At 43.9% G+C, this 23039-nt stretch overlaps 1 protein-coding gene across 1 annotated transcript in view; it reads right to left on the bottom strand.

Annotated features, from left to right (window-relative positions):
* CCDC88C (coiled-coil domain containing 88C) overlaps window positions 1-21422 on the bottom strand; it is a 91312-nt gene extending 69890 nt beyond the window's left edge. Inside the window, exons 1-3 of the mRNA XM_033141125.1 lie at window positions 20925-21422; window positions 18123-18223; window positions 7139-7247 (exon numbers count right to left, since the gene is read on the bottom strand). Of these exons, the coding sequence (XP_032997016.1) occupies window positions 7139-7247; window positions 18123-18223; window positions 20925-20984 (270 nt within the window). The 5' untranslated portion in view covers window positions 20985-21422. The remainder of the gene's footprint in view (window positions 1-7138; window positions 7248-18122; window positions 18224-20924) is intronic.
* Window positions 21423-23039: the final 1617 nt, after the last annotated feature.

Below are 23039 nucleotides of genomic sequence, written 5' to 3'. Positions count from 1 at the left end.
ACCAGGGTCTTTTCTAGGGAGTCTTCTCTTCTCATGAGGTGTCCAAAGTACTGGAGCCTCAACTTCAGGATCTGTCCTTCCATTATTGCTACTATTATATTATTAATTTCATTTCTATACCTCTTGGCCCCTACTGATGCTCAGCCCGCTTAGGAAATATGACAATCGTGCTACCACTGCAATGCATTAAAGAAACACAACCAAACGGACTACTTTGCCTCAGCAAAAATGTCCATCAAGAGCTGAAGGAGTTATTTCAAGGGCCACTAAGTTCTGAATTAAAGGGCAATGCATTGCATGAAGGGCAATGACAGGGCACATGAAATAGATGCACCCAGCAGAGGGGATGATTCTCTCATTAACGGCAAGGAAGATGTTTCACTGCACATATGCAACACAGAGACACTCAAGAGGAAGCTCTCCTTAATGAGGCTAATGCAGGTTGCTTAGTCAAAGTAGGTCCACGCTACCACCCAAACATCTAACCACTTGCCTCCAGGGCATATGCCACACATTTTGTTGATGGCAACTTTAAGAGAAGGCTTTAAATAAGCCTTCTCAAAAGGATTTGTTTTTGAATGATGAAACACAGGTGAGAAGCTGCTGTTAAGGTTTCGTCCCAGTTTCTGGGGCCTGTAATAAAGTGGCAGATAACAATTTTCGGCTTAATGAGCTCTTATGAAGACACAAACAAGATTGGTTCCTCTGCCGTTCCTGAATATTTTATGTCTATCAGCACAGCTGCTCTTTTGAATCTGCTCATTTGCCCTAATATGTAAAGTGGTGGAAATGGCAGCTATGCAATACATGGCATTCATATATTGCAATGTATGGCATGCGGTACATCGCATGAATTTATTTTCTTGCCGTTGGTACAGCATCGCACCTCTTACTTAGTTAGCTTATAGGAAATTCTTACCTGCCCTTCAGCATGAGATCCCAGGGCAGGTTCCCAGGTTTGTTATAAAAACAAATGAAACCATTGCAATGATAAAAACGACAAATGGAACAGAACAGTATAAATTCAGTAAAGGATATGGGTTCTAGAAAATAAAATACTGTACTTTTCCGTGTATAACACGCCCCCATGTATAATACGCCCCCTATTTTGGGGGACTACAAATTAAGAAATTGTGGGGAGATTGCCTAGAATTGTTGAGCTTTTTTTTGCAGAAGATTGCCCAAAGTTGTTGAGATTTTTTTTTAAGGGGGGGTTGCCGAAAATCACTCACCTGCCTGGCTTTTGCTAACACTCGCGCACCTTGCAGCAGCCTCCTAACATCTGTCCCCTCGCCGTCAGAAGCAGCCCACCCAATTGCCGCAGAAACACCCAATCAACACCACCCCTTGCCACAGACACCAATAACATGCTGCAGACCATCTCCGACTCGCAGCATCAACCAATCCCACGCCCCCCCTAGGCACTACCCATGTATAAGACGACCCCCGATTTAAAACATGATTTTTCAGTAAAAAAAAACCAAGTCTTATACACGAAAAAGTACGGTACCTTAAATGCCAAAGAGGTGTGTCTTCAGCATACAGCGAAAGCTGAATACAGTGGATATGTTTAGATCACAGAATCATAGAGTTGGAAGAGACCACAAGGGCCATCCAGTCCAACCCCCTGCCAAGCAGGAAACACAATCAAAGCATTCCTGACAGATGGCTGTCAAGCCTCTGCTTAAAGACCTCCAAAGAAGGAGATGCATCACTGTAGGGAGGGGACTACCACAGAGAATGTCCTCTCCAAGGACACCTGAGAAGGTTGGTAGGTATGGAGATGGTCCTTCAGATATACAAACCCTAAATTGTTATGAGCTAAAGCAGTGAGAACTGAAGCACAGCCGTACTTTGAAATTCAGAGTTATCCAAATTTTCCAAATAATCAACTTTCCTCCAAACATACATGAAGCTGGGCGGCCACCTCTCTCACAGGTACCTTGCCCAAAAAGGGTATCTTCACCACTGGGCAATAGTTATCTAACACTTCTAGGTCCAAAGAGGTCCTCTTCAAGAGAGGATGCACAACTACCTCCTTTAAAGTGGATTATCTATTGTCATTTGAAGATTCTGGTCTACATGTTCATTAACCTGAAGAAAGTCGTTGAGCATTTTGGGCAAAATCACAAAAAGAAATGACGTTTCTGAGCTTTTTTTAAAGGGAAACCGCCCAAAACGACACTGCCAACATGGGTTACCATACGTCCAGACATTTTTTTGCTTTCTGCCCGGACACTGCTTCTGACTGCAGTATTCCAGCTATGTCCAGGAAATTCCAGACGTATGGCAACCTTATTCCAGAAAGCACTGGACGGTGTGTGAAGAAATCAATGTATCTTGTTCATTGTGGAAATCTGCAGCTTCCAGTTGCAAAACTTTGGCACCAGTTTCAAGGGCATCCCAGATTTTGGGGTTCATAGTTAATGAAGCCGAAATATGCCCCAGCTGCAAACCAGTCTTGAAATCTGACTAGGAAGAAATCAGCAACGTTTCTTAACTTTTGTAGGCAACAGTAACTAAAACCAATTATGAAGTGCAAATACTTTTTCATTGGCAACAGGGTGACTCACCAACACTAAACAAAAAAGGAACACATTTAACCAATCCAGTGGAGTAAGTCAGAGAGGATGGTTTTAAATTGGCTACTAAAAACAAATGTTCCAGTCATCTGTGACGGCTATACTGTTGCTTTTGAAATCTTCAACAGGTTGTCAAGCAAAAGAGCCAAAGCAAATGGCAATGGCGAAAAAACAAGAATTACTCAGTACAAGAACTCAGTACATAAATGATCAATTATGCAAAGGATTCAGCAACAATGCTTAGCACTCGAGTTGCTTTGTTGTCAAGGCAGCTTAAGATACTGAGGAACAGCTCACATGATCAGGCTTCCAGATAACAGGATCAATGCATGTCAAATATTATTTCATTATCAAAAAGAATATGGGAACTCTCTGGTCAACAATAATTTTCTTCCAGTTGGCAGCATTGGAATTGGAAGCAGAGGATCAGGACACAGGCCCCATTTGCACTATACATTTAAACCAGTACAGTATCGTACCACTTTAAACAGTCATGGCTTCCCTGCAAGAACCCCAGGAAGTGTAGTTTGTTAAAGGTGCTGAGAGTTCTTAGGAGACCCCTCTTTCCCTCACAGAGCTCCAGTTCTCAAGAGTGGCTTAGCAGTCAATCTCTCCTCCCAGGGAACTCTGGGATTTGTACGGTAGCTCTGCGAGAGGGGAACACCCAACACTCAGCGATGCTGCAGTACAAAAAGGAACATCTTTCCGCTGGGCCAAACAATTGTAAACTTTTATGGTCCTTTTATGAGGTGTTGAATCCAAAATACGCTGAGTATGTTGTGCTCCCGTAAGCCAATGGATTCCTAAAGGAGATACACCTGCTTCCATTTTCTAGCTATGGATTCTTCCAAGTTCCCAGGGGAACATAGCCTTTTAAGCCTTAGCACAACACAGCTGTTCCAAATAAGCCAAGCATTAACCCTAGAGTGACCTTTTCCTCCCCTTAACCCAATGAATGTCAAAATGGTCTCAATACTGCATGTCTCTTGGTTAACTGCAGACGTTACCCAGCCCCAGATGCCACCATGCCAATCTCTTATGCATTAGCACACATTAGTTTCAACCATGGCTGGCTGAGAATTGTTTGTTTTTGTCTCATTCTTATGCTTGCAATTATACCTTGTGTTCAGTGATTCTGACAGCAACAGCTCCACAGAAGGTATATCAGTCTGTTGAATAAATTCGTATTAGCCAGATTAAAGTGTGCTTTCTAACCTGCCCCAAGCCCTTATATTGAAGGGTGGGCAAGAGACCTTGCAAATAAACAAACAGAGGCACTGTTGTGAGTGCTGCAGTTCTTGTACAAATAATAAATGCTACCACCCAAAGTGTGACACAAATGTCGTCAGGGTTCCCTACATGGATTTTCAGATCAGAATTGTGCTACAGCCATAAATTCTTCAGAGGCCAGGGACAGAGCCAAACATGCTTTAATTGGCAGTGTGGCTTCAAGGCTGTGCTCTCTTTCAGAACCAAAAAAGCAAAACACAGGAAATGTCAAAACACATACATTATGGAATGTATTCATATCTGATTTTCAGGCAGATGGGGGGGTGGATCAAAGGTTTACTGGTCCTGCTCTCTTAAGAAGCCGAAGCTGAAGGATTATAATATAACGGGGGATTTAAAAAAAAGTGACTACTATGCAATTTCACCTGCCAAAGAATAACAAAGTTAAACATGCCACGTTTGTTTATCCCAAGACACAATCCTACAAAGCTATAGCTGTTTAGCAAAGAACTGGACAAAGGAAAACCATAATTAAAAATGTGGCATTCTGAAGTTCACACTTCCCTTGCGGAAGCAGCAAATCTCACTTCTATTGTTTCTCAGGAACCTCCCCCCCTGTTTCCAGGCTGCAATTTAAATCAATCACATTTTCCCTTGCTAACCCAGCTTACCTCCTGCTATTAGGAGATACTGCTTAAAATGTAGCGCACCCAAAGCTTTTATTTAAAAAACAAAAAGGGGAGAGAGAAATTACTCTGAGAAATTACTCTGATAACTATCAGACGGCACAACTGGTTTTACATACGGCACAAAATTAGGTCCGGCCTGCTGGAAATTGGTTACGAAATGTGAAGTATTTTCTGGGCCTTCCTAAACCCACATAGGAGTTTTTCAAAAGCTGCTCTACTTAAAAAAAAAAACAACAACAACCAAAAACACACACTTGTTCTAATAGTGCCCTTTTTGCACTCTGAAAGAGAACACAACCTATTCCAGAGACAAAAGCAGCAGCAAGACAAAGAAGCCACATAATTAGACATTTGGAGACACAGGATAAAAAGAAACAAGAACACAATCTGTCTTGCTACCAGCCTTCCTACATTATGAAATGCAGATTTTTACTATTCACATTACAATAACAGCAACTAGATTTATGAGGGTATAAAAATACATTCAGCAGCCTGGAACTGGGAAGATGCTGGAACAGGTTAGCTGCCTGATTTTGAGTTATTTCTCTTTCCTCCACCAACTTCCAAGTCCTCTGACTCTCTGTGTTTTAGAGAACCATCTGTCTGAAAAGCAGGAATGTAATAGCAGGATGGCCAGTGATTAACTGGCAAAATCTTAGGGGCACCTCTATATGGTGTTGTTTTTTCTTTTAATACTTCTCAGGCATGATTTCTACATGCCAGGTTCTATAATGACCTTGGAGTGAAAGTCAAAGCTTCTGCATTGGACAGAAACATTGACATATGTAAAGTACATTACTTTCACTGTAATCTGGATTACAAAAATAGCCATCCTGATGGAACCACATGCTCTTCTGTAGTGAAGTAGTTCATCTGCTGCATGATGAAATTGGACATCGGCACACCCACAAAAGCCCCACAGGTAAACTGTTTTTCTACATATCTTGAGGACTACAAAGCATGCAACCCACGCATCTGCTTGTGTGTTTTCCTAATTCATTAGAAACAAGGAAACATGCCTGACCTTTCTAGCGGTACGCAACTGAGTAGTAAGAATTAATTTATACACAACAGGGAATCTCCCAAGAGAGGCATGGACTGATCAACCTCTGCTGTTGTATGGGAACATTTGCAACATATGCAAACTGAGGGTGAACAATGAAAGCTCGTTCCCAGACACTACACAATGGGAGCACTTCACAAGGGAAGCTGCTCTAATTATTGCATTGATGGCACATTCAAGCATTATAGCTGAGGAGACTCAGAAGTTAACCCTTCCAACATATCACAGATACCACAGATTTTGTTTTTGAAAATCCCAGTTTGCAGGTTTGATTGCCTTCCTGACTTTTTAAAAATAATTTATTCAGTCATTTTTCTGTGCAGCATTAACTACTGAATTCTTCCACCTACATCTTTAACCTATTAATTTAGCTTTTTTTTCTTTTTTTGGTAGACACTTTGAAATTTATTTGCATTGGTTTTAATTGTATTTCATGTCTTTTCATTGTGCACTGGCATGATTATGATATGGTGGTACAGAATAGTAATCACCACGAGACACTTAATATTTGATTGTCACATTCATCTAGAGAAAAACACTACTGTATATTCTATTTTAGACTTGATATTTGGTTTCCATAAAAATTTTGGATGATATTCATCAGAGGTGCCAGGTTGCCCCCAAGACTGAGAGGGCCCAGTGCGTGTCATGCTCGTGTGACGAACTGTGGAACTGTGCACAACAGAGGAGCATAGCTGTCAACTTTCCCTTTTTTTGCGGGAAATTCCCTTATTCCAGCGCCGTTTCCCATTGCAAAAAAAAGGGGAAGTTGACAGCTATGGCCATTTCCCAATGCAAAAAAAAAGGAATTTGACAGCTGTGCAGGAGGCCGAGGGCTCTGGAGGAGCTGGCCACTGAACCTGTGACATGCTCAGGGCTGCCTTAATTTGAGGGGGCCCAGCTCCCTTAAAACAAATATTCAGGGGGCCGAGGTTGGTGTGTCTGATATCCATTGTGTCAAAGTATTATTGCAGAACTGAAATTGGAAGTCCTCTTAAAATATGAGCTATGGGGTAACATTCTTATTAAGCGTATTACTCAAGCAGACCAGCTACACAAACCGAAATCCTTCATAAGGCCACACATTGTTTGTATTGATGGATTTTTTTTGTTCTGACCATGTATACATTTTGCACGCATTTCAAACTGGATGCAAGTCACAGAAGAGTAAATTGATGGAGAAGAATGTCAGAGGAAATTACTACTTATTGATCAATGATGGATGTTGAACTGTGGAATTCTTTGGCAAGCCTACTAAGGTCAAGGGTTTCTGGGAAATTGGCAATGCACATTTAAAAACACAGTTTGAAGGTAGCTTGTTTCAACAAGTTCGCAGCAAGGTCTATTGTCTAACAATTTACACAAACCACCCAATACCATTCCAGGAGATGGAAAAGGGAATGTGTGGTCATGTAGAGCTAAAATACTCTTCCTGTTTAAATACAACCACACCTGATTTGCTGCAAGGATCAGGGCATTAACTGAAAACATTTCAACACAAACCACTTCCTCTTTTATTTCCTGTGGCAAGTGTCTCTTCAGCATACCAGGCACAAAAAGTACATAAGATATACCTGATAATAGGTCTTGATGTTTCTGACCAAGATGGTGAGGTTTTGAATCCGTAGGTTGACATCATTGTTGACATGCTTGTTGACACGCTGGTTTGTGGGTCGAGGATCTCTGAAAAGAGGAAGGCTGGGATTTTAGGAAATCCAAAGGAATTCAGTAATTACTTTGTTGTTTAAACAGTATCTTTGCTATGTCCCTCAATTGCCCTTTAATTGCTCCTTTGCTACTTCTCGAAATATCCAAACCCATTGTAAATTCCGTAACCTCTTTGACCTTCCTCATCACAAGGTCATTCCACAAGTCAGATAGAATGAGGTGCTAGGATTCGGAAGTAGTCTATTTCAGGCTGAAGGTGCAAGGTTGAGATTTCAAAATAGATGGCTGGAGAACTAAGCTTGCAGGCTAAAAGGGTTAACCTAGCCTTTACACACAGAGAGAGAGGGGGGGATTATGCTAGTTTCACTACATATAGGAAGTCCTAACAAAATAAAAAAATGCACACGAAAGCGCATACCAAGAACAAACTTAGTTGGTTTCTAAGGTGCTACTGGAAGGAAATTTTTTTATTTTTTATTTTGTTTTGACTATGGCAGACCAACATGGCTACCTACCTGTATAGGGAGTCCTATAGATGATATTCCAAAATTAAAACTACTACTTGCAGAATTAAATTTTGTGGTCCAAAATACGAACATCTCATTCTACTTAACACGTATAATGACATTTATACCATGCTTCCCAAGGTAATGGGGTAATAGACTATACAGTGCTGTATTGTTGTACTGCAGACAGTATTACTTCAGAATGGAAATAGGAAGGTTGTTTTTCTATGTTCTACCAAGTAAAAGAACTGCTGTTTTTAAAAAAAATTAAAGCAAAAAAGAAGAAAGAAAGAAAGAAAGAAAGAAAGAGCCAGCTATGACATATCACCATTGTACTTGCTTCCCCACTTAACAGGCAGAATAAAAAAGTGACTCGCTCATCTACAGACTGAAGTGATAATGGTGATGATGATAATGATGATGTTATTATTTATACCCCAGTCACTCTGGGCGGCTTCCAGACACAAGTCAACCCCCTCAATATTCTTTCTGCTGTATGCATAGACTGGTCAGAAAATGTCTTATTTGAAAAGCACCTAGCTTGCTATAATGTAGTATGTGCAAAAATTAAACAGCAGTAGCAGTTATATAATATAGAAACAGACAAATGAAGTCTTTCACAAAGGCAGGCACATTGGCAGCCTGACCCTGAGTATTTCTCAAGTTAAGGAAGTCTTTTTTACCTTAAAGGAAAACAGATTGTTTCACGGTATTTAAACCTCAATTGTGTAAGAGCTGTTGTAACAATGTGATCAATTTACACTTGGTTAGTATTTTACCCCAAGCTACTCACAAAGTCTATCAAATCAGGTGCACAAGGCTGAAATTTTAAATTCAGAGCTGGTTTTTAAACAAATTCCCCATCCTCACACAGTCCCAGCCTTCCTTAGAGGCGATTTCCATGACTGAGAGGAAACGGCTGGTGCAGCCACCAGGACTGATCTGCCAACTGGTGGAATCTGGCCCTTGCCCCAGCATGAAGACAGGGCACAAGAGGCCCAGCTGCGCTGCTCACAAACAAAACAAGGAAAGCTCTTGTTACAAGGAGCTCAATCCAATTCATCCACAAGCCAGATATCTGGTGAATAATATATTTAAAATAAAGTAGGCAATGGCGAAAAGCAAAAGCTTGAGGCTTTCAAAGATGTCTGGGAAAGGCTTTTGGTTCTAGGTTGTCAAGCCTTGCGGCTGTTAAACTGGCACCATCACAAAAGGCAAGGTTTGGCCTCGGAGCCACAGAATTAAGACTCCACAGTGCAGAATTTCATCAGCACCACATCCGCTTTCACTTGGGTTTGTCTATATAGTACTTTGGCTTTATTACGATAACTTGTGGCAAGATGAAGCATCAAGGTTGAATGGGGATGGGGAGGAGGAGGAGGGAAAAGCAGTTGCCATGGATGGCACAAGGGGCACAAGGTCTCCTTTCCAAACCCAAGGCGCTCATCTTCCCCCAAAGCAAACACGGGCCTGCAGGGCCTGAGAGAGGATAAATATTTTCCTCACTACCAATAGCCCACCAAGCTGGGAAAGCTTAGGAAAAACCAACAAACCGCTCCTACACTGGAAATGTTCGAAAGGGAGAAAGGAGAAGGAGCAGCATTTACTCCCAAATCTACTCTGTCAGGGGCACGTTGGTTTCCACATTTCCAGGGGTGATGGGCAAGATTTGCTTCCACCCACAGTGGAGGTTTTACTCCCCTGCCAGCCATTCAATGGCAGAGGAGTAAAGGGCTACTTTGAGATGGGGGCTAAATCTCTTCCCCTACCCATTAAATTGATGGATTATGCCGAAATGGCAAAATTGACTGGAAGTATCAGGAATCAGGAAGACCAAAATTTTAATAAGGAATGGGGGAAAATTTATAAATTAACGTATTTTTCCATGTATAAGACTAGGTTTTTTCCTTTAAAAAAAATAACAAAAATTAGGGGGCATCTCCTACATGGGGGCATCTTATAGATGGAAAAATACGGTATCTTAAAAACCATTGTGAACAGCTAAAATAGCAGGATTGGAATACTTCTAGTTTAATGGTGAATTTTGGACATAACGGAGGTGTAAAAGATTTGGATTATTATAAAAAAAATGCAGGAGGAAATGACTAACAACAGGACCAACGAAAGGAGAGGAGGGAAGTCCAGGAGATTATTTGGAATCTTGTTTTTATGTTGCATGTTGGATATGTGGTTATAAAATTTTAAGCTGAAAAAGCAAACAAATAAATTTATTAATAAATAATATCTCTTCCCTGCCTGTGATGATGCCAGACATGGGTAACGCCCAAACTACGTGACAGCAGAAGATCATTATCTTCAAATGTGGGTTTCCCCCAATCACATCTGAAGCCAGGGGTAAATTGAAAAGACATTGCAATTGCTCCAACAGGTGGAAAACCCATTAGGTGGCCTGTAGGAAAGAAAGTCTGGAAACTGATATATGGGAGATAAGTAAGTTTTAAAAACAAAAGGAAGGCAAATTTCACCAGGAGGCATAGCATGTGAACTCAACTCTCTGGCAAATTCACATCACATCCATGTGCCCTGTGGGCCCAAACTTCTTTTGTTCACCTTTCCTTTAATTTTAGAATTTATGAACTCAATCATTTAACTCTCAGACAGCCTGCCAACTGAGCTCTCAGCATCAAACATGACCTAATCTAGAAGCCTGTCTGGGTTAGAAGCCTGCCAGGTCCAGGTTCACTTTTGGAATTCTGGGAGTTGAAAGGGACTGTGGGTTGCACTTGCCTTCATTTATATCATAAATTTGGGGCATGGGAGCCTCTATGGCAGGGGAGCTTTGGATAAAGAGCAGGTTGCAAATGCCTATAATAAATATATCAAAGTTGGGGGTGAGGTGGGGGGAACTGAACAAGCTGAGGTTTCACAGATTTGTTCACATTTCCACATTGTTTTATATGCATATCAACAGGCTCTTCTGGCTATTCAACAGAGCCAGTACCTGTTAGCTCACTGTCCTGAGTCAACAAAAAGTAAAAGAAAACACACTGATTTAGGATATTTGGCACCTGCCACTGCTTGTACTACAGCCATGAAAGATAAACGACTTCCGAAGGCCAGTTTTCTATTGCTTGCAATTATAATCACAGTGTAAGTGTAGCGTACTGGAAAGAACATGATGGAAAAACAAGCTCATGTCTAACCTTTATGCTAAAAATGCCAAGATTAACTGAAATGCCAAATAGGTGCGGAAATTGTTTTTGTTCAAAGAGCTTCTACAGAGGCTTGGGTAAGCTTTCAAAAGCCGGGAAATGCTATTCCCTATTTCAGGGAACCTTTTCCTCATTGACTCACCTGCTAAGAAACTCCGATGCATTAAGAGAGAATTCCTGGGAGCATTTTACCCGCCTCAAAAACGGTTGTGTTTGAGATGCAGGATATTATATTATATAAATAATATAAATAGGAGACACACTCAGTAGAGGTAGGCAGTAGAAAAACCAGTTCACACCCATCAATGCCTCACAGATAAGCTGAGAGCCGGTTCTAAAACAAACCAATCACTCTGTGGGCTGCACAAGCCAAGGGGGAAATAGCAGGTGTGGTGGGCAGAGCTGTCCATCTTTCTTATCTTTATGATGAGGAACCCTGCTGAGAAGCTTCCAATGAACCTCCAGGTTCCCCGGGGAACAGTTCAAAAGATGTATGTCTGAGATTCCATTTGTGAACAAAATGGCTCCTTCTATTTGCAGAAGGAACTGGGATCCAGTGGAAGTTCCCCCACTGGTATAGCATTTGGTAGCACTTATTTGTTCATCCTCCCTTTCGCCTACGGTACCTCGAACCACCTTTCACTCTGTGCTGAACAGTCCTCCAATACTTTGGAACAGGTTTTCAGGGGACTAAGGGGGGAGGTGGTATCAGTGAAAGCCAGCTCCCCACTTCTGCTGGCAGAAGCATCTCATGAGCACAATTCCATTCATGGGGAAGCTCCCACCAGTCAAACCTATTGCATCAGAAATTCCAGAGCATTTAACACAGACGCCTGTTTCAATATTTTCAAGTTCTTATTAGCATATTATTGCACCCATTTTTATTTAGCTATTTATTGTTCTGAAGCCAGGTGAGTTTATTAAGCATTTTATTGCACATTTATGGGGACTTAACAACAGCTGAGCCATGTTGTGCCAAGCACAAAGAGTGAATGCTTTGAGCCATTAGGCAAAGTGGGGCAATCTGATTTTGGCCATCAATAAAAAATACTGCTATAAACCAGCATCATGCCATGTTTATGGAAGACAATCTTACTCAGCTACGAGCGATCACCAAAGAAGAAGATATAGACAAGCTGAACAATATAACACAACACAACAGATAGATTTCCCAGAGTGGGATTTTCTATCTCTGTTCCCAAAATAATTTGGCCAGTATTGTGCACTCAGTTTGTGAGAGTGTCCCAGCTGCTGCCCTAACTTGGACAATAGTTTCCTGACCTGCTCCTGTGTTCGAGATCTGTCTTGCAACATGGCACTCATGATGAGCAGCTGAAAGCATGCACCTATCTTCTGGTGATGGGCAGCTGCTGATCTCACCACATCCTGGTTTCAGCACTATTTAGAGCCTATACAGTTTAGTCATTTCTCTACAGCTGTCCTTATTATTATGTGGGGCGTACATGGTTATTGCTTTCTCTAGCTAGGAATAAAAGAACTCAGCACACAACAGTTGTTATGTGAAACTACTTGAAAGTGTTTCCATGGCCACTCTGCCATATGAAACTTACACAGGGAGTGGTGAGGAGGGAATGCAAGAATGGCTGTCCGTGTGTTTTAAGAGTCTTCTAGTAATTTTCAGTAGTGTTCACTGAGAACTGGCCATCTTATCATTAGTTTTGGGTTCACAAATATTTTACTGGCCCAGTGAAATCAGTAAGGAGGCTATGATACAGGGGACAATGAAAGACAAGCAATATAACTTGTTGAACTCTCCTTGTATAACAAACCCCTGTCCCTGGAACAATGGCAAAGGTATGGTTCTCCAGCTTGCCACCTGGGAAGCGGTTAATAAAATATTAAGTGCAGATACTGGCAAAACAGACATGCCTATGAAACACAGGAGGGATAGAAGTAGATTGTCTTACAGGCATCAATTTGCCTGCTGTCCTTCACCTTGGTCTCAGTTGGATGACTATGCACAGCAAGACCATAATATGAAAATGGATGAACTACTTTGCCAGACCAAAGGCCTATGACACTCTCTCCGAACGCCATCCAGACAAGTACCTCTGGAAAGCGCACAAAGCAGACAATGGTGGAGAGACAGCCACACCTTGTTTTCTCCCAGCAGGATGTCCAGAATTAAATCAACTGTGGTCCTCCAGAGGCTCGACTCCAACTCCCAGCATCTCTTGCCAGCATAGCCAACAGTCAGGTGTGTTGGGAGTTGAGGAGTCTGTCAACATTGTTCTAACCCGGTGTTTCCCAAACTTGGGTCTCCAGCTGTTTTTGAACTACAACTCCCACCATCCCTAGCTAGCAAGACCAGTAGTCAGGGGTGATGGGAACTGCAGTCCAAAAGCAGCTGGAGACCCAAGTTATCTAGCCCTCCATTTAAAAGCAGAGGAGACTGTATCAGGTATTCACAGTGGTTGTTGCACTCCCCTTCCCCCAGCATTTACAAATGTCAAATTCCATTCACTGGGTGGAGTGACCATGCAAATGTTTTTTCAAGAGTTGACAAAGCCATTTGGGAATTTTGCTTAATATCTGTTCTACGGCATGAGCAAAACATGTTTCTGATTAGGACAGTAATAGCCATGCAGGCCCCATAGAACAGGGATAAATGGTGACAACAGTACACCCTCTAAGCAATGCCAAGGCTAGGATGCCACACGGCCACCCTTGTCTCTTTGTTCAGAAGAAGTACTTTCTGTGCTTATGAACAGCAGTCACTGGCTTATACCAGCCTCCCATTACTTTATCTGAACCCTTTCAAAGCCATCCAAGCGGCTGGCCCAGCAGCACACCTTGTGACAATCCATTGTGTGAAGAGTAACTTTCTTTTCGTTGTTCCGAATTTGCTGGTAAGTTTCTCTCCTGTGCTAACTCAGTTGGACAGCCCACTAAACCCCCTGCTCTACAAGGCAAGTATGTGGAGAGGTTTTATTGAGAACTCAATTGACCCACCTATTCTTCTCCATAAAGAAGGCTGATCGCTGAAGAATTGATGCTTTTGAATTATGGTGCTGGAGGAGACTCTTGAGAGTCCCATGGACTGCAAGAAGATCAAACCTATGCATTCTTAAAGAAATCAGCCCTGAGTGCTCACTAGAAGGACAGATCCTGAAGTTGAGGCTCCAGTACTTTGGCCACCTCATGAGAAGGGAAGACTCCCTGGAAAAGACCCTGATGTTGGGAAAGATGGAGGGCCCAAGGAGAAGGGGACGACAGAGGATGAGATGATTGGACAGTGTTCTCGAAGCTACCAACATGAGTTTGGCCAAACTGCGAGAGGCAGTGAAGGATAGGCGTGCCTGGCGTGTTCTGGTCCATGGGGTCACGAGGAGTCGGACACCACTGAACAACAACAACAACAAAATTCTTCTCCTAGGCAACAATTGAATGCTGCACTTTATTTTCAGTAGTTTCTTGGGTTGTTTTTTTTTTTACCCCTCCTCTGTATCTGCGTTTTGTTTTTCTTCTCTCACATTTATATTTATTCGCTTTATCCATCATTTTTATTGTGTTCAATCTGTATGTGTTTCTGCCAATAAACTTTTAATTAAAATAAATGAATTTGCTGATGATTCAATTGCTTTCATATGAATCCTGGTGTTTCAGGGGGAAAGAATAACTTCCCCATATCTGAACATCCGTCTCCTTCCAGCCACCCTTACCCAATCATAGTAGCTCCTGGGACTCGACTCTACCTTCAGATTTTATAAGTGGTCTTAGAGAGAGTAGCTGCCACTATTTCTCCCAGAGTCTGCCACCATCACTAACATAAAGAGGTGGAGCACAGCAGAGGCAGAGGGGAGCCCCATACAATATGATTTGTCCAGAGCTCTGCACACGAACATAGCCAGGATTTATTGGGGGAGCAGGCACGGGGGGGGGGGAGCAGAACCGAGTTATCTGTGATGCAATTGGTCAGTTAGTTAAGTATTTTTATTTATTTACTTGACTGGAGGGGGGCAGCTGCAATCTGCAATCTACTGAAAATCACCCAGAAATCTACATTAGTAGATCCCCATCTCCCTTCTGCCCACCCATGCATTCGATCTATAAGATCTAAAGATAGTTCCCTAAAAATGCTGTACGAGATAAATATATTCAAGTACAGTATGTCTCAACTTGCAAGGCGTGGGTAGAGTGTGTGTGCACACTTCATAGCAGTAATTTAAATTGGCTATGGCATTATGGAGAGAGAGGGAAAAAAGTCTATCCGAAGCCTTTTAAGGTCATTAGAGCTACTGAAGTTTAATCAGTCCCTAGAGCATACACCAGAAACTCATTTGACTAGCCATCCTTGCACTCTCCATCCCAATGGATTAGTTAATCTTTTAAAGCTGTGTGTTCTACACCGAAAGAGGTCCATCAGTCAGACACACAGCATCTTCAGGGAGGTTGCCCAGCTGTCTAACCACTGCAAGTTGCAGTTCTGCAAGTTGCAGTTCTGATACACACACACACTCTCCAAGAACAAAATTTAGTAGTTACCTACCTACTGAGCTACTTTTAAATGTATAGCAGTACAATATTGCATCCTACATGAAACAAAATGCAGCACAATCTTATACATAATAAAAATAAAAATAAATCCTTCCAGTAGCACCTTAGAGACCAACTAAGTTTGTTCTTGGTATGAGCTTTCGTGTGCATGCACACTTCTTCAGATTCTTCAGTTCTGAAGAAATGTGCATGCACATGAAAGCTCATACCAAGAACAAACTTAGTTGGTCTCTAAGGTGCTACTGGAAGGAAGTTTTTTATTTTTTATTTTGTTTTGACTATGGCAGACCAACACGGCTACCTACCTGTAACTGAATCTTATACATGTGTACTCAGAAGTAAGCACCACTGAATTCAACAAGGCTTCCTTTCAGGAAAGTGAGGATAAGATTATTGCACTTAAAATAAGAAAATGACACACACACACACACACACACACACACTCCAAACTTGGATCTTTGATAATAATATTTTTTTAATTTTTTTTTTTAGATTGGCGTTGGATCAGTTAAAAGTATATGTGCAAATGCAGAACTCAGCAAATGGTCCAAAAAAAGGTAGCTTTTAGTTCTATTCCACCCACAATGGTAAAATGAGAATCAATTTCCACCACTCAGCCTTGAATGAATGAACAAGATAATATTCATGTCACTCCCTTTTTACAGATAGGGAAGCAATGATTTTAAAATAAATAAAAATGCATGAGGCAGTATTTACATCCATTTCCAACCAAGACCCATTCACTCCAGCTCTTAGGTAAATCAGCAATAGTAGAAATAATAATACTGCCTTTACTGTTTCCAGTTTCTGCAAACACAGTCTGGCTGCATTCTGAAGTGAGCTGCAATCAGGGAAATACAGAGTCGAAGCCCACCTGCCAAGATGGCACCTAGGCAATGCATTTCACCAATGAAATGCAGCATCCAATTGCAGGTGTAATTTCACATAAGATTGGCAAGAAAAACCTAGAAGCATTCAGACTATTTAACAGAAGGGGATTGGCACCTTACTGCACTGATGCTCAAACCAGGAAGCAAAGGGAGTGCTCACATGCCAAAACAACCTACTACATTATCTCAGTCAATCAAAAAATATGCTGTCAAATCTGGAACCAGTAAGCACTAAAAGGTATTGAGCCAAACACTTGAAAAGACAGTTTTACACCAGGCCTGAAAAACTGATGGGTCCACACTGGAAACTCAGGTCCATTCCTTTCTCTGAAGCAATAAAAAACAATTTAGGAGTTGGCGGGAGGCAGAGGAGAAAAGGCCTCCTCTGATTTACAGGCAAAGCAGTAACTGCTGTGCAGAATCTAAATGTCTCGACATGAAAGGCAAAAGTCATAGGCAGTAGCTGTGACCACCTTTGCAGCAAGGTTAGGCTGGATGTATACAAAAGCCACAGTTCTGGTTTCTTGTTAAACAGATGCAACCCTTTGGGAGTAAGGTTTTAATTTCATTGATCCTGAGGCACAACTGGGCACACTGCCAACACTGGCCCCGAAAAACTCCACTACAAGGAAAAGCAAAACCAGCTCTACTGAGATGCTCTGACAGTCACCGCTCTAAAAACATGTTTCACATCTGACTAACTTTGTATTTCTGGAGACCTGCGAACCTGTGAACGTTTACACTGACATGACGCTTGGTGATAACTGAATTAAGAGAGTGAAGACAACATTACACCTTTCTGCAAGGCAAAAAGATCACAAGTCCACATATTCTGCTGAGATTAAACTCTCCTGAAACGCGGCTGTGTTTCAAGCCAAGCACAAAGCTCACATGAAACAGGTTGTTTCATCATGTTACAGAATCCGTAACAGGAAGGGATGTGGTCAAAATTAGGCTTAACTGAGCTCAGAGACAGACAGAAAGAAAAGATACTTATGCACAAATTAATATTTCCCCAGGCACCACTGTTTCCTCCCTCTCTCTGTTACCATTTTAGGTTAACCTCTAAAGGGTTTTATGATTGCAAAAGCTTTATGAACAATAGGCTACTAAAAAATTGTCTGATTTGGGCTGATACATCACACCCTGCTTCTGGCAGGACAGCACATTCAGAACATTAAAGCTTCATGTTTAAAAAAGAAAAGGTTCTCTCTGTCTAAATTGAATTATTGTATAAATTGAATAGCAAGGTGTGACTTCCCCCCCTTTTTGTAAAGCCAACCTCTCCCCCATTCCCGGCATCTAAGCATCTCTTTGGCATTATGAAGCTGTCTTGTACTTTCGCATCTAGCGCATCAACTGGCAGCAAGAGCCTTTAACTCAACAGTGGGGAACATGCAGCCCGCCAGATACTGTTCCACACCAACTCCCATCAGCCCCAGCCAGTATGGCCAATAGTCAGCAATGGTGGGAACTGCAGTCCAATGCAATCTGGGCAACCACAGCCCCCCACCCCTGTTCTAACTGGAGATGCCAGGATTTGAACTTGGAACCATGTGCTTCCCAAGAGTGTGCGCACTTTGCTATTGAGTGATGGAAGCATAGGCTTTGAAAATCCCTCAGCGACAGCACAGAAGAGCAAGTCAATCAAAAGCCAAAGGTGAACCATGATTAATTTTCCCAGGAGGGAAGAGGCAGCAACAGCCACCCACGAAACTAGAGTGCTGAATCAATGGCATTGACTTTCATTCCACCAGTTCTAAAAGCATAATTTCCCCACTCATCCCTTTAGTTGTAACTCACACTTGCAACATTATTTTGTTCAGGAAGACTCCATCCGCAAGGTCCATATACATGGAGAGCTTGTCTTCATTGTCGTTCCCTAATGGTCCAAACGTTTTCACCTGCCAGAAAGAAAAGCTTTATTAGGAAATGATCTCAAAAAAAGGGGGGAGAAACAACACTTTGCAAATTCGCCCCAATCACCTTCAGTCATGTTAGCAAAGATGTCTGAGAAAAGTACCCACTAACTTTAAGGAAACACCCACCATTATTTCTGCTACAAATCCATCTCAATAGCAGTTGGCACTGTCTCGATTCCTTCCAAGATCTTACTTAAACCAGTTTCCATTCCCCAATTAATCTTCTTGACACATATACAGGTTAAAAAAAAGAAAAGAGAACAACATGACCAGAAATGTTTGCCCTCTTCTACAGGCCTGGTACACGTTGCTTGCTGCTATTAATTTATTATGGCACGCCAGATGGCATGAGGTGTTGGGGCCGGTCTAGAAATCAGATGGTAGACTGCTGATGTGATAGAACAGACTGCACCCTATCTGACAGCAGGTAAGAGAGAGCTTTTTTGAACCCTCCTCTGTGTAACAACTCCACGCAAGTAGGTAACAACTTTGGGAGAAAGGTTGAAGCCTAAGCTTCCATGGGGGCATTTTGCTCACCTATCATTCAGAGGAACAAAGAGACCTTACTCAGAGTGAGCCAGCCCTGGAGATTATCTCCACTAATGTCCTGTTTGCAGCACCAAATACTGCATACTACTGTCAGGGCAGCCTCATCCACAGTGGCTCACTCTTAAGAAAGGACCCGTGATCAGATGAAGTGGTGACCTGGAGAACCCTTCGGAGCACGGCCACTACACTGCTGTTGTCCAGGCCACAGGTGCCAGGTCAGTAGCCACTCAGCAAAATGGAGGTGGGCAGCTCTGCAGGCAAGCAGGTGAGCCAGGTGAGGAACTGATCCACTGCCTCTCCAAACCTGCCACCTGAGACACCTTGGCTAACAGGTGGCTTGGCCCTGTACAGGGAGCATATGCAGGGGAGTACTGTAAAATGCTGGTTCCTACCCTGCTGCCTGAAGTAGTGCAGTCAGTTCTACCACTGCATGTGTAAATTCAGCATAGCTCAATCAAGACTGGGGAAATCCACACACATAGGGCAAAGGGATGTGCATTTGATCATTGATCATCCTTCATTTCCTTCCACACCTCACAGCCACAATCCAGTTTCAGGTGAGGCACTTTTTGGTCCAGTTTATTTCAACTGGAGAGTTAAACACATGGATCGTATCAGGCTTCAAGTGGGGTGAAAGAGCACATGCTACATTTCCTTTTCGATTATTTCTCCTTCAACTAGCTCTCCTTCTGTTCCAAGCAAGGTTTTGCTGACTGTTTCTGCCTTAAAACTGCACTGGCTCCAAAGGCCAACCTCACAAAAAAACTTCTCATTCCCTGGATGAAAGGTCGGGGTGGGGGGGGGACAGACACCAGAAAGAGTCATTAGCATGTATAAGTGAAATCCTATGTCCCCTTCCTTTGTAAACTCCTGCTCTAAGGAAGGAAGGATTATGTGTTGGAAAGGAAAAAATGCCATGAATTCCCCAAAAAAGGAGCAGTGGTGGCTGGTGCCCATTGGAACTTGAGGGGGGAAGCTTAGGGAGACCAACAGGAGCCGGAGCCAGAACTAATGACAGGCAAGGCCAATTCATTCCCAATTTTGCCCCCAATCCTCCTCCTTGCAGAGTTCTGCAAGGGCAGCGCTGAGATCAAGGAGGAGGAAGCTGGCAAGCAGTGCCACTCCTTAGACTGGTTGTAAGTAAGAAGGCCGGCAGGTGGGGCTGGTTATGGGTAGACTGAGGTCCGCAGGGCAATGCCCCATCTGCCTTCATGGTTCAACCTCCAGTGCTAAGGAGGATTTCTGCACAGGAAGTAGCACACAAACCACAGGAAGACCGTGGCCCATGGTGGCAATCACACACATGTCTACATCACCAGCATGTGGTGGGCACAACAGAAATGTGCGAGGGAGAGGAAGCTATGGCCAATTATGGCTTTCAAAAGCAAATCTCCTGGGGATCTTGGTGGGGTTTGAATGTCACTACTCTTCTTGTAGGGAAGCTTTATCTGGGCAACTTCAAGGCTAAGGCAGCCTCAACAGTCACAATGCACAAGTGCTTCTAGTTTAAGGGATCCCCTCCCCCTTTCCTTTTAGGGTTTCTGTCACCTTGCCGGAGAGCAAGGTGCCACATCCCAGAAAGGAGAAATGTATCTTTTATCCCAGAATATGAATGACCCTGATCACAGATAGCTCTTTTTAAAAACAAACAAACACACACACACACACACACAATGAATGGACCATTTCCAAACGCACAGTTCCATGGCTTGAAAAAAAATAAAAAAACTTTTAATTTGGAAAGCCCACTTTTGCGACAAGTTAGGTAGTAAGGAAATCTAACACTCTTTCTCCTCTCTCTTCTAAAGTAATCCTGCATGGATTACTTGGGAGCACAAGGCACCCACTTCAAACTCCATCAACTTATTTCCTTCCGGAAACCGAGAGGAAAGCAGCGCCAACAAAAGCAAGGCAACAAGCACACTTTTCGTGTTGGTGTTTTCCCAAGGGGCCCCTCCAAGTCGCTCCTCTCTCCCTCCCCACCCAAATCGACCCCCTTTCCTGGGTGGCCTCTCCTAGGTGCCCCACGAGGAAAGGCGATTTCCTCCGCGAGAGAAGCGCTCAGCCCGTCCCCCTCCCCGGCAACAACTGCTAACAACAGCAACGCGGCGACGGCGTCTTTGCAAAAACTCACCCAGGTCACCAAGGGGCTCTGCAGAAAGAGCTCCATGAGCTCGGAAATGGTCACGTCCATGTTGCTCCCCGAAGAGGAGGAGGCGGGGGGGCTCCTCCGTTCGCCTTTGGCTCGAGAGCGAGGGCTCGAGCTGGCTGCGTTCACGCGGGGAACAAAGGCGAGGAGCCCATAGCCCGGGCGGACTGGCTTACGAGGGAAACAATACGAGGCTCATCTCCTCTGTCCCCTCCCCCTGGGCTGCGGTGGGGAGGGACGCGCACACGCGGGTCGCGATCAGTCGCCCTCCTGCGGCGCTCCTGCTTGCAAAAGCGGCGGCAGCCTCCTTCTCCTCCTCGAGGCAGCCGAGCCCTCGCCAACAACCTGCTGATGGGCAGGACAGGGCGCAGCTCGGGCGGAAAGGAGCGGGGACGACGGCGGGAGCTGAGCAACCGGCAGCGCACTCTTGCCGAAGCCTCCGGGCGTAGCGAGTGGCTCCTCTTTCGTGTTGGCTGCTGGTGCACAAGACGGGCCGGGAGTGGGGAAAGGAACAAATAGAAAAGGGACCTCTTTTTTTTTTTTTTTTTTTTTTTAGAAAAGCTTCCAAAAGTTTTTTTTCTTCTTCTTCTGGAAGCAAAGCAGAACGCGCGTCCCAGACGCTCTGCCTGTGCGCTCAGAGAGCTTCGCCCTTTCCCTTCTTTCCAGGCAAGAGACAAAGTCCTCCTGCGCCGCGCAGTTATTACCTGTAGCGGGAACTCTTTTTATAACTGAAGATGAAAGGGGTGCGTGGGAGGGAGCGGGGGAAGGCAAACACACACACACACACACACAAAAACCACCCACTTTGATGGACGTCGCTGGTTGCAAATGAGAGCCTGGGGTAAAGGGTTGGAACTGGCCAATGGAAGATGCCTCTGGGCTAATTGGGCTGGGAAGGTGTGAGCAACTGCGCCGTGAGAACAAAGTGCGCGCGAGGGGAATCCGGGGCCCCTTGAGCTGCGCGGGGTCCGCGGTGCGCGCCGTCGCTTCTGTGGATGTAAGTCGCGTTGGAAGAGCGAGTTAGTCTTTACTTCTTCCGAGCAGATGAGACGCCGGCTTCCCCTTCGGGTTTCTCGAAAAGGAAAGGCAAAATGTGGCCTCACGCGCCTCTGATTTCAGTCCTAGGCTTGGTCTCCAACACTTGGAGGCGTCCCCAACAATCTGCTGGGAGGAGGAGGAGGCGGCGGGCAGGCTGATGAAACTGGAGAGGAATTACAGGCTCTGGTTTTCAGCGCAGAAACAATCCTGTCCCACGAGCAAGCCCCCAGAGTGGGGGCTCGATTCCCCTCTTCGGAGCGGCAGGATGTTTTTCTTCTGGGCTCGTGGTCTCTGCAAACATGACGGCAGCGTTAGGCTGGCCTATTGTGTTTAAACATGAACTCATGCCAAAAGCTTCCAAAGGACAAAGGGAATTGGGCGAGCGAGCCTGTAGGTATACAGGGGATTTAACCCCAGAGTCCTGGGAATCATTTGGGAAAGAGCGACAACAGGGGATGGAGGAAGTGTGGTGCAGCAGACCCTCTTTTTCCTTCAGATGTCCCTATTTTCATTAAAGAAATGTTGGAGGGTATGGTGGTGTAGTGGTTAGAGCATTGGATCAGGCCCTGGGAGAGGCCAGGGTTCAAATCCCCTCAGTGCCAGGAAGCTGATGGGGTGACCTTGGGCCAGTCACAGACTCTCAGCCTGACCTCCCTCACAGGGTCCATGTGGGGAGAAAGAGAACAATGTGTGCCTCCTTGAGCTCACTAGTGGGGTAGAAATGGGATAAATCAGTAACTCGAACCTTGTTACAGCTCCTGCAGAAAGTACAGTTTGGGGAAACAAGGTAAGGAAGTCGCACGGTCTTATTATGGACCGGTCTGGCGTTCAGAAACAGCATCGCCAAACCAGAGGATCTAAGTGGATAAGCTACCAGGAGGACCTTCTTAAGGAGTGGGAGAGCCCCTCCAGTCCAGTCTGACCACTGAAATTGGGGCATCATCTCTGCAATTTGCTTCTACCTGCTCACCCAAACACTCAAAAGCAAGTTCCACTGAAATCATTGGGACTTATGCATTAATTATTTTATTTTATTATGCGTGACCTTCCTTCCCATAAACT

The sequence above is a fragment of the Lacerta agilis genome, chromosome 1 (genome assembly GCF_009819535.1).
Source record: "Lacerta agilis isolate rLacAgi1 chromosome 1, rLacAgi1.pri, whole genome shotgun sequence".
NCBI lineage: Eukaryota > Metazoa > Chordata > Lepidosauria > Squamata > Lacertidae > Lacerta > Lacerta agilis.
Note: the sequence above shows the minus strand (reverse complement) of the source record. Positions and strands in the feature narration are given on the sequence as shown.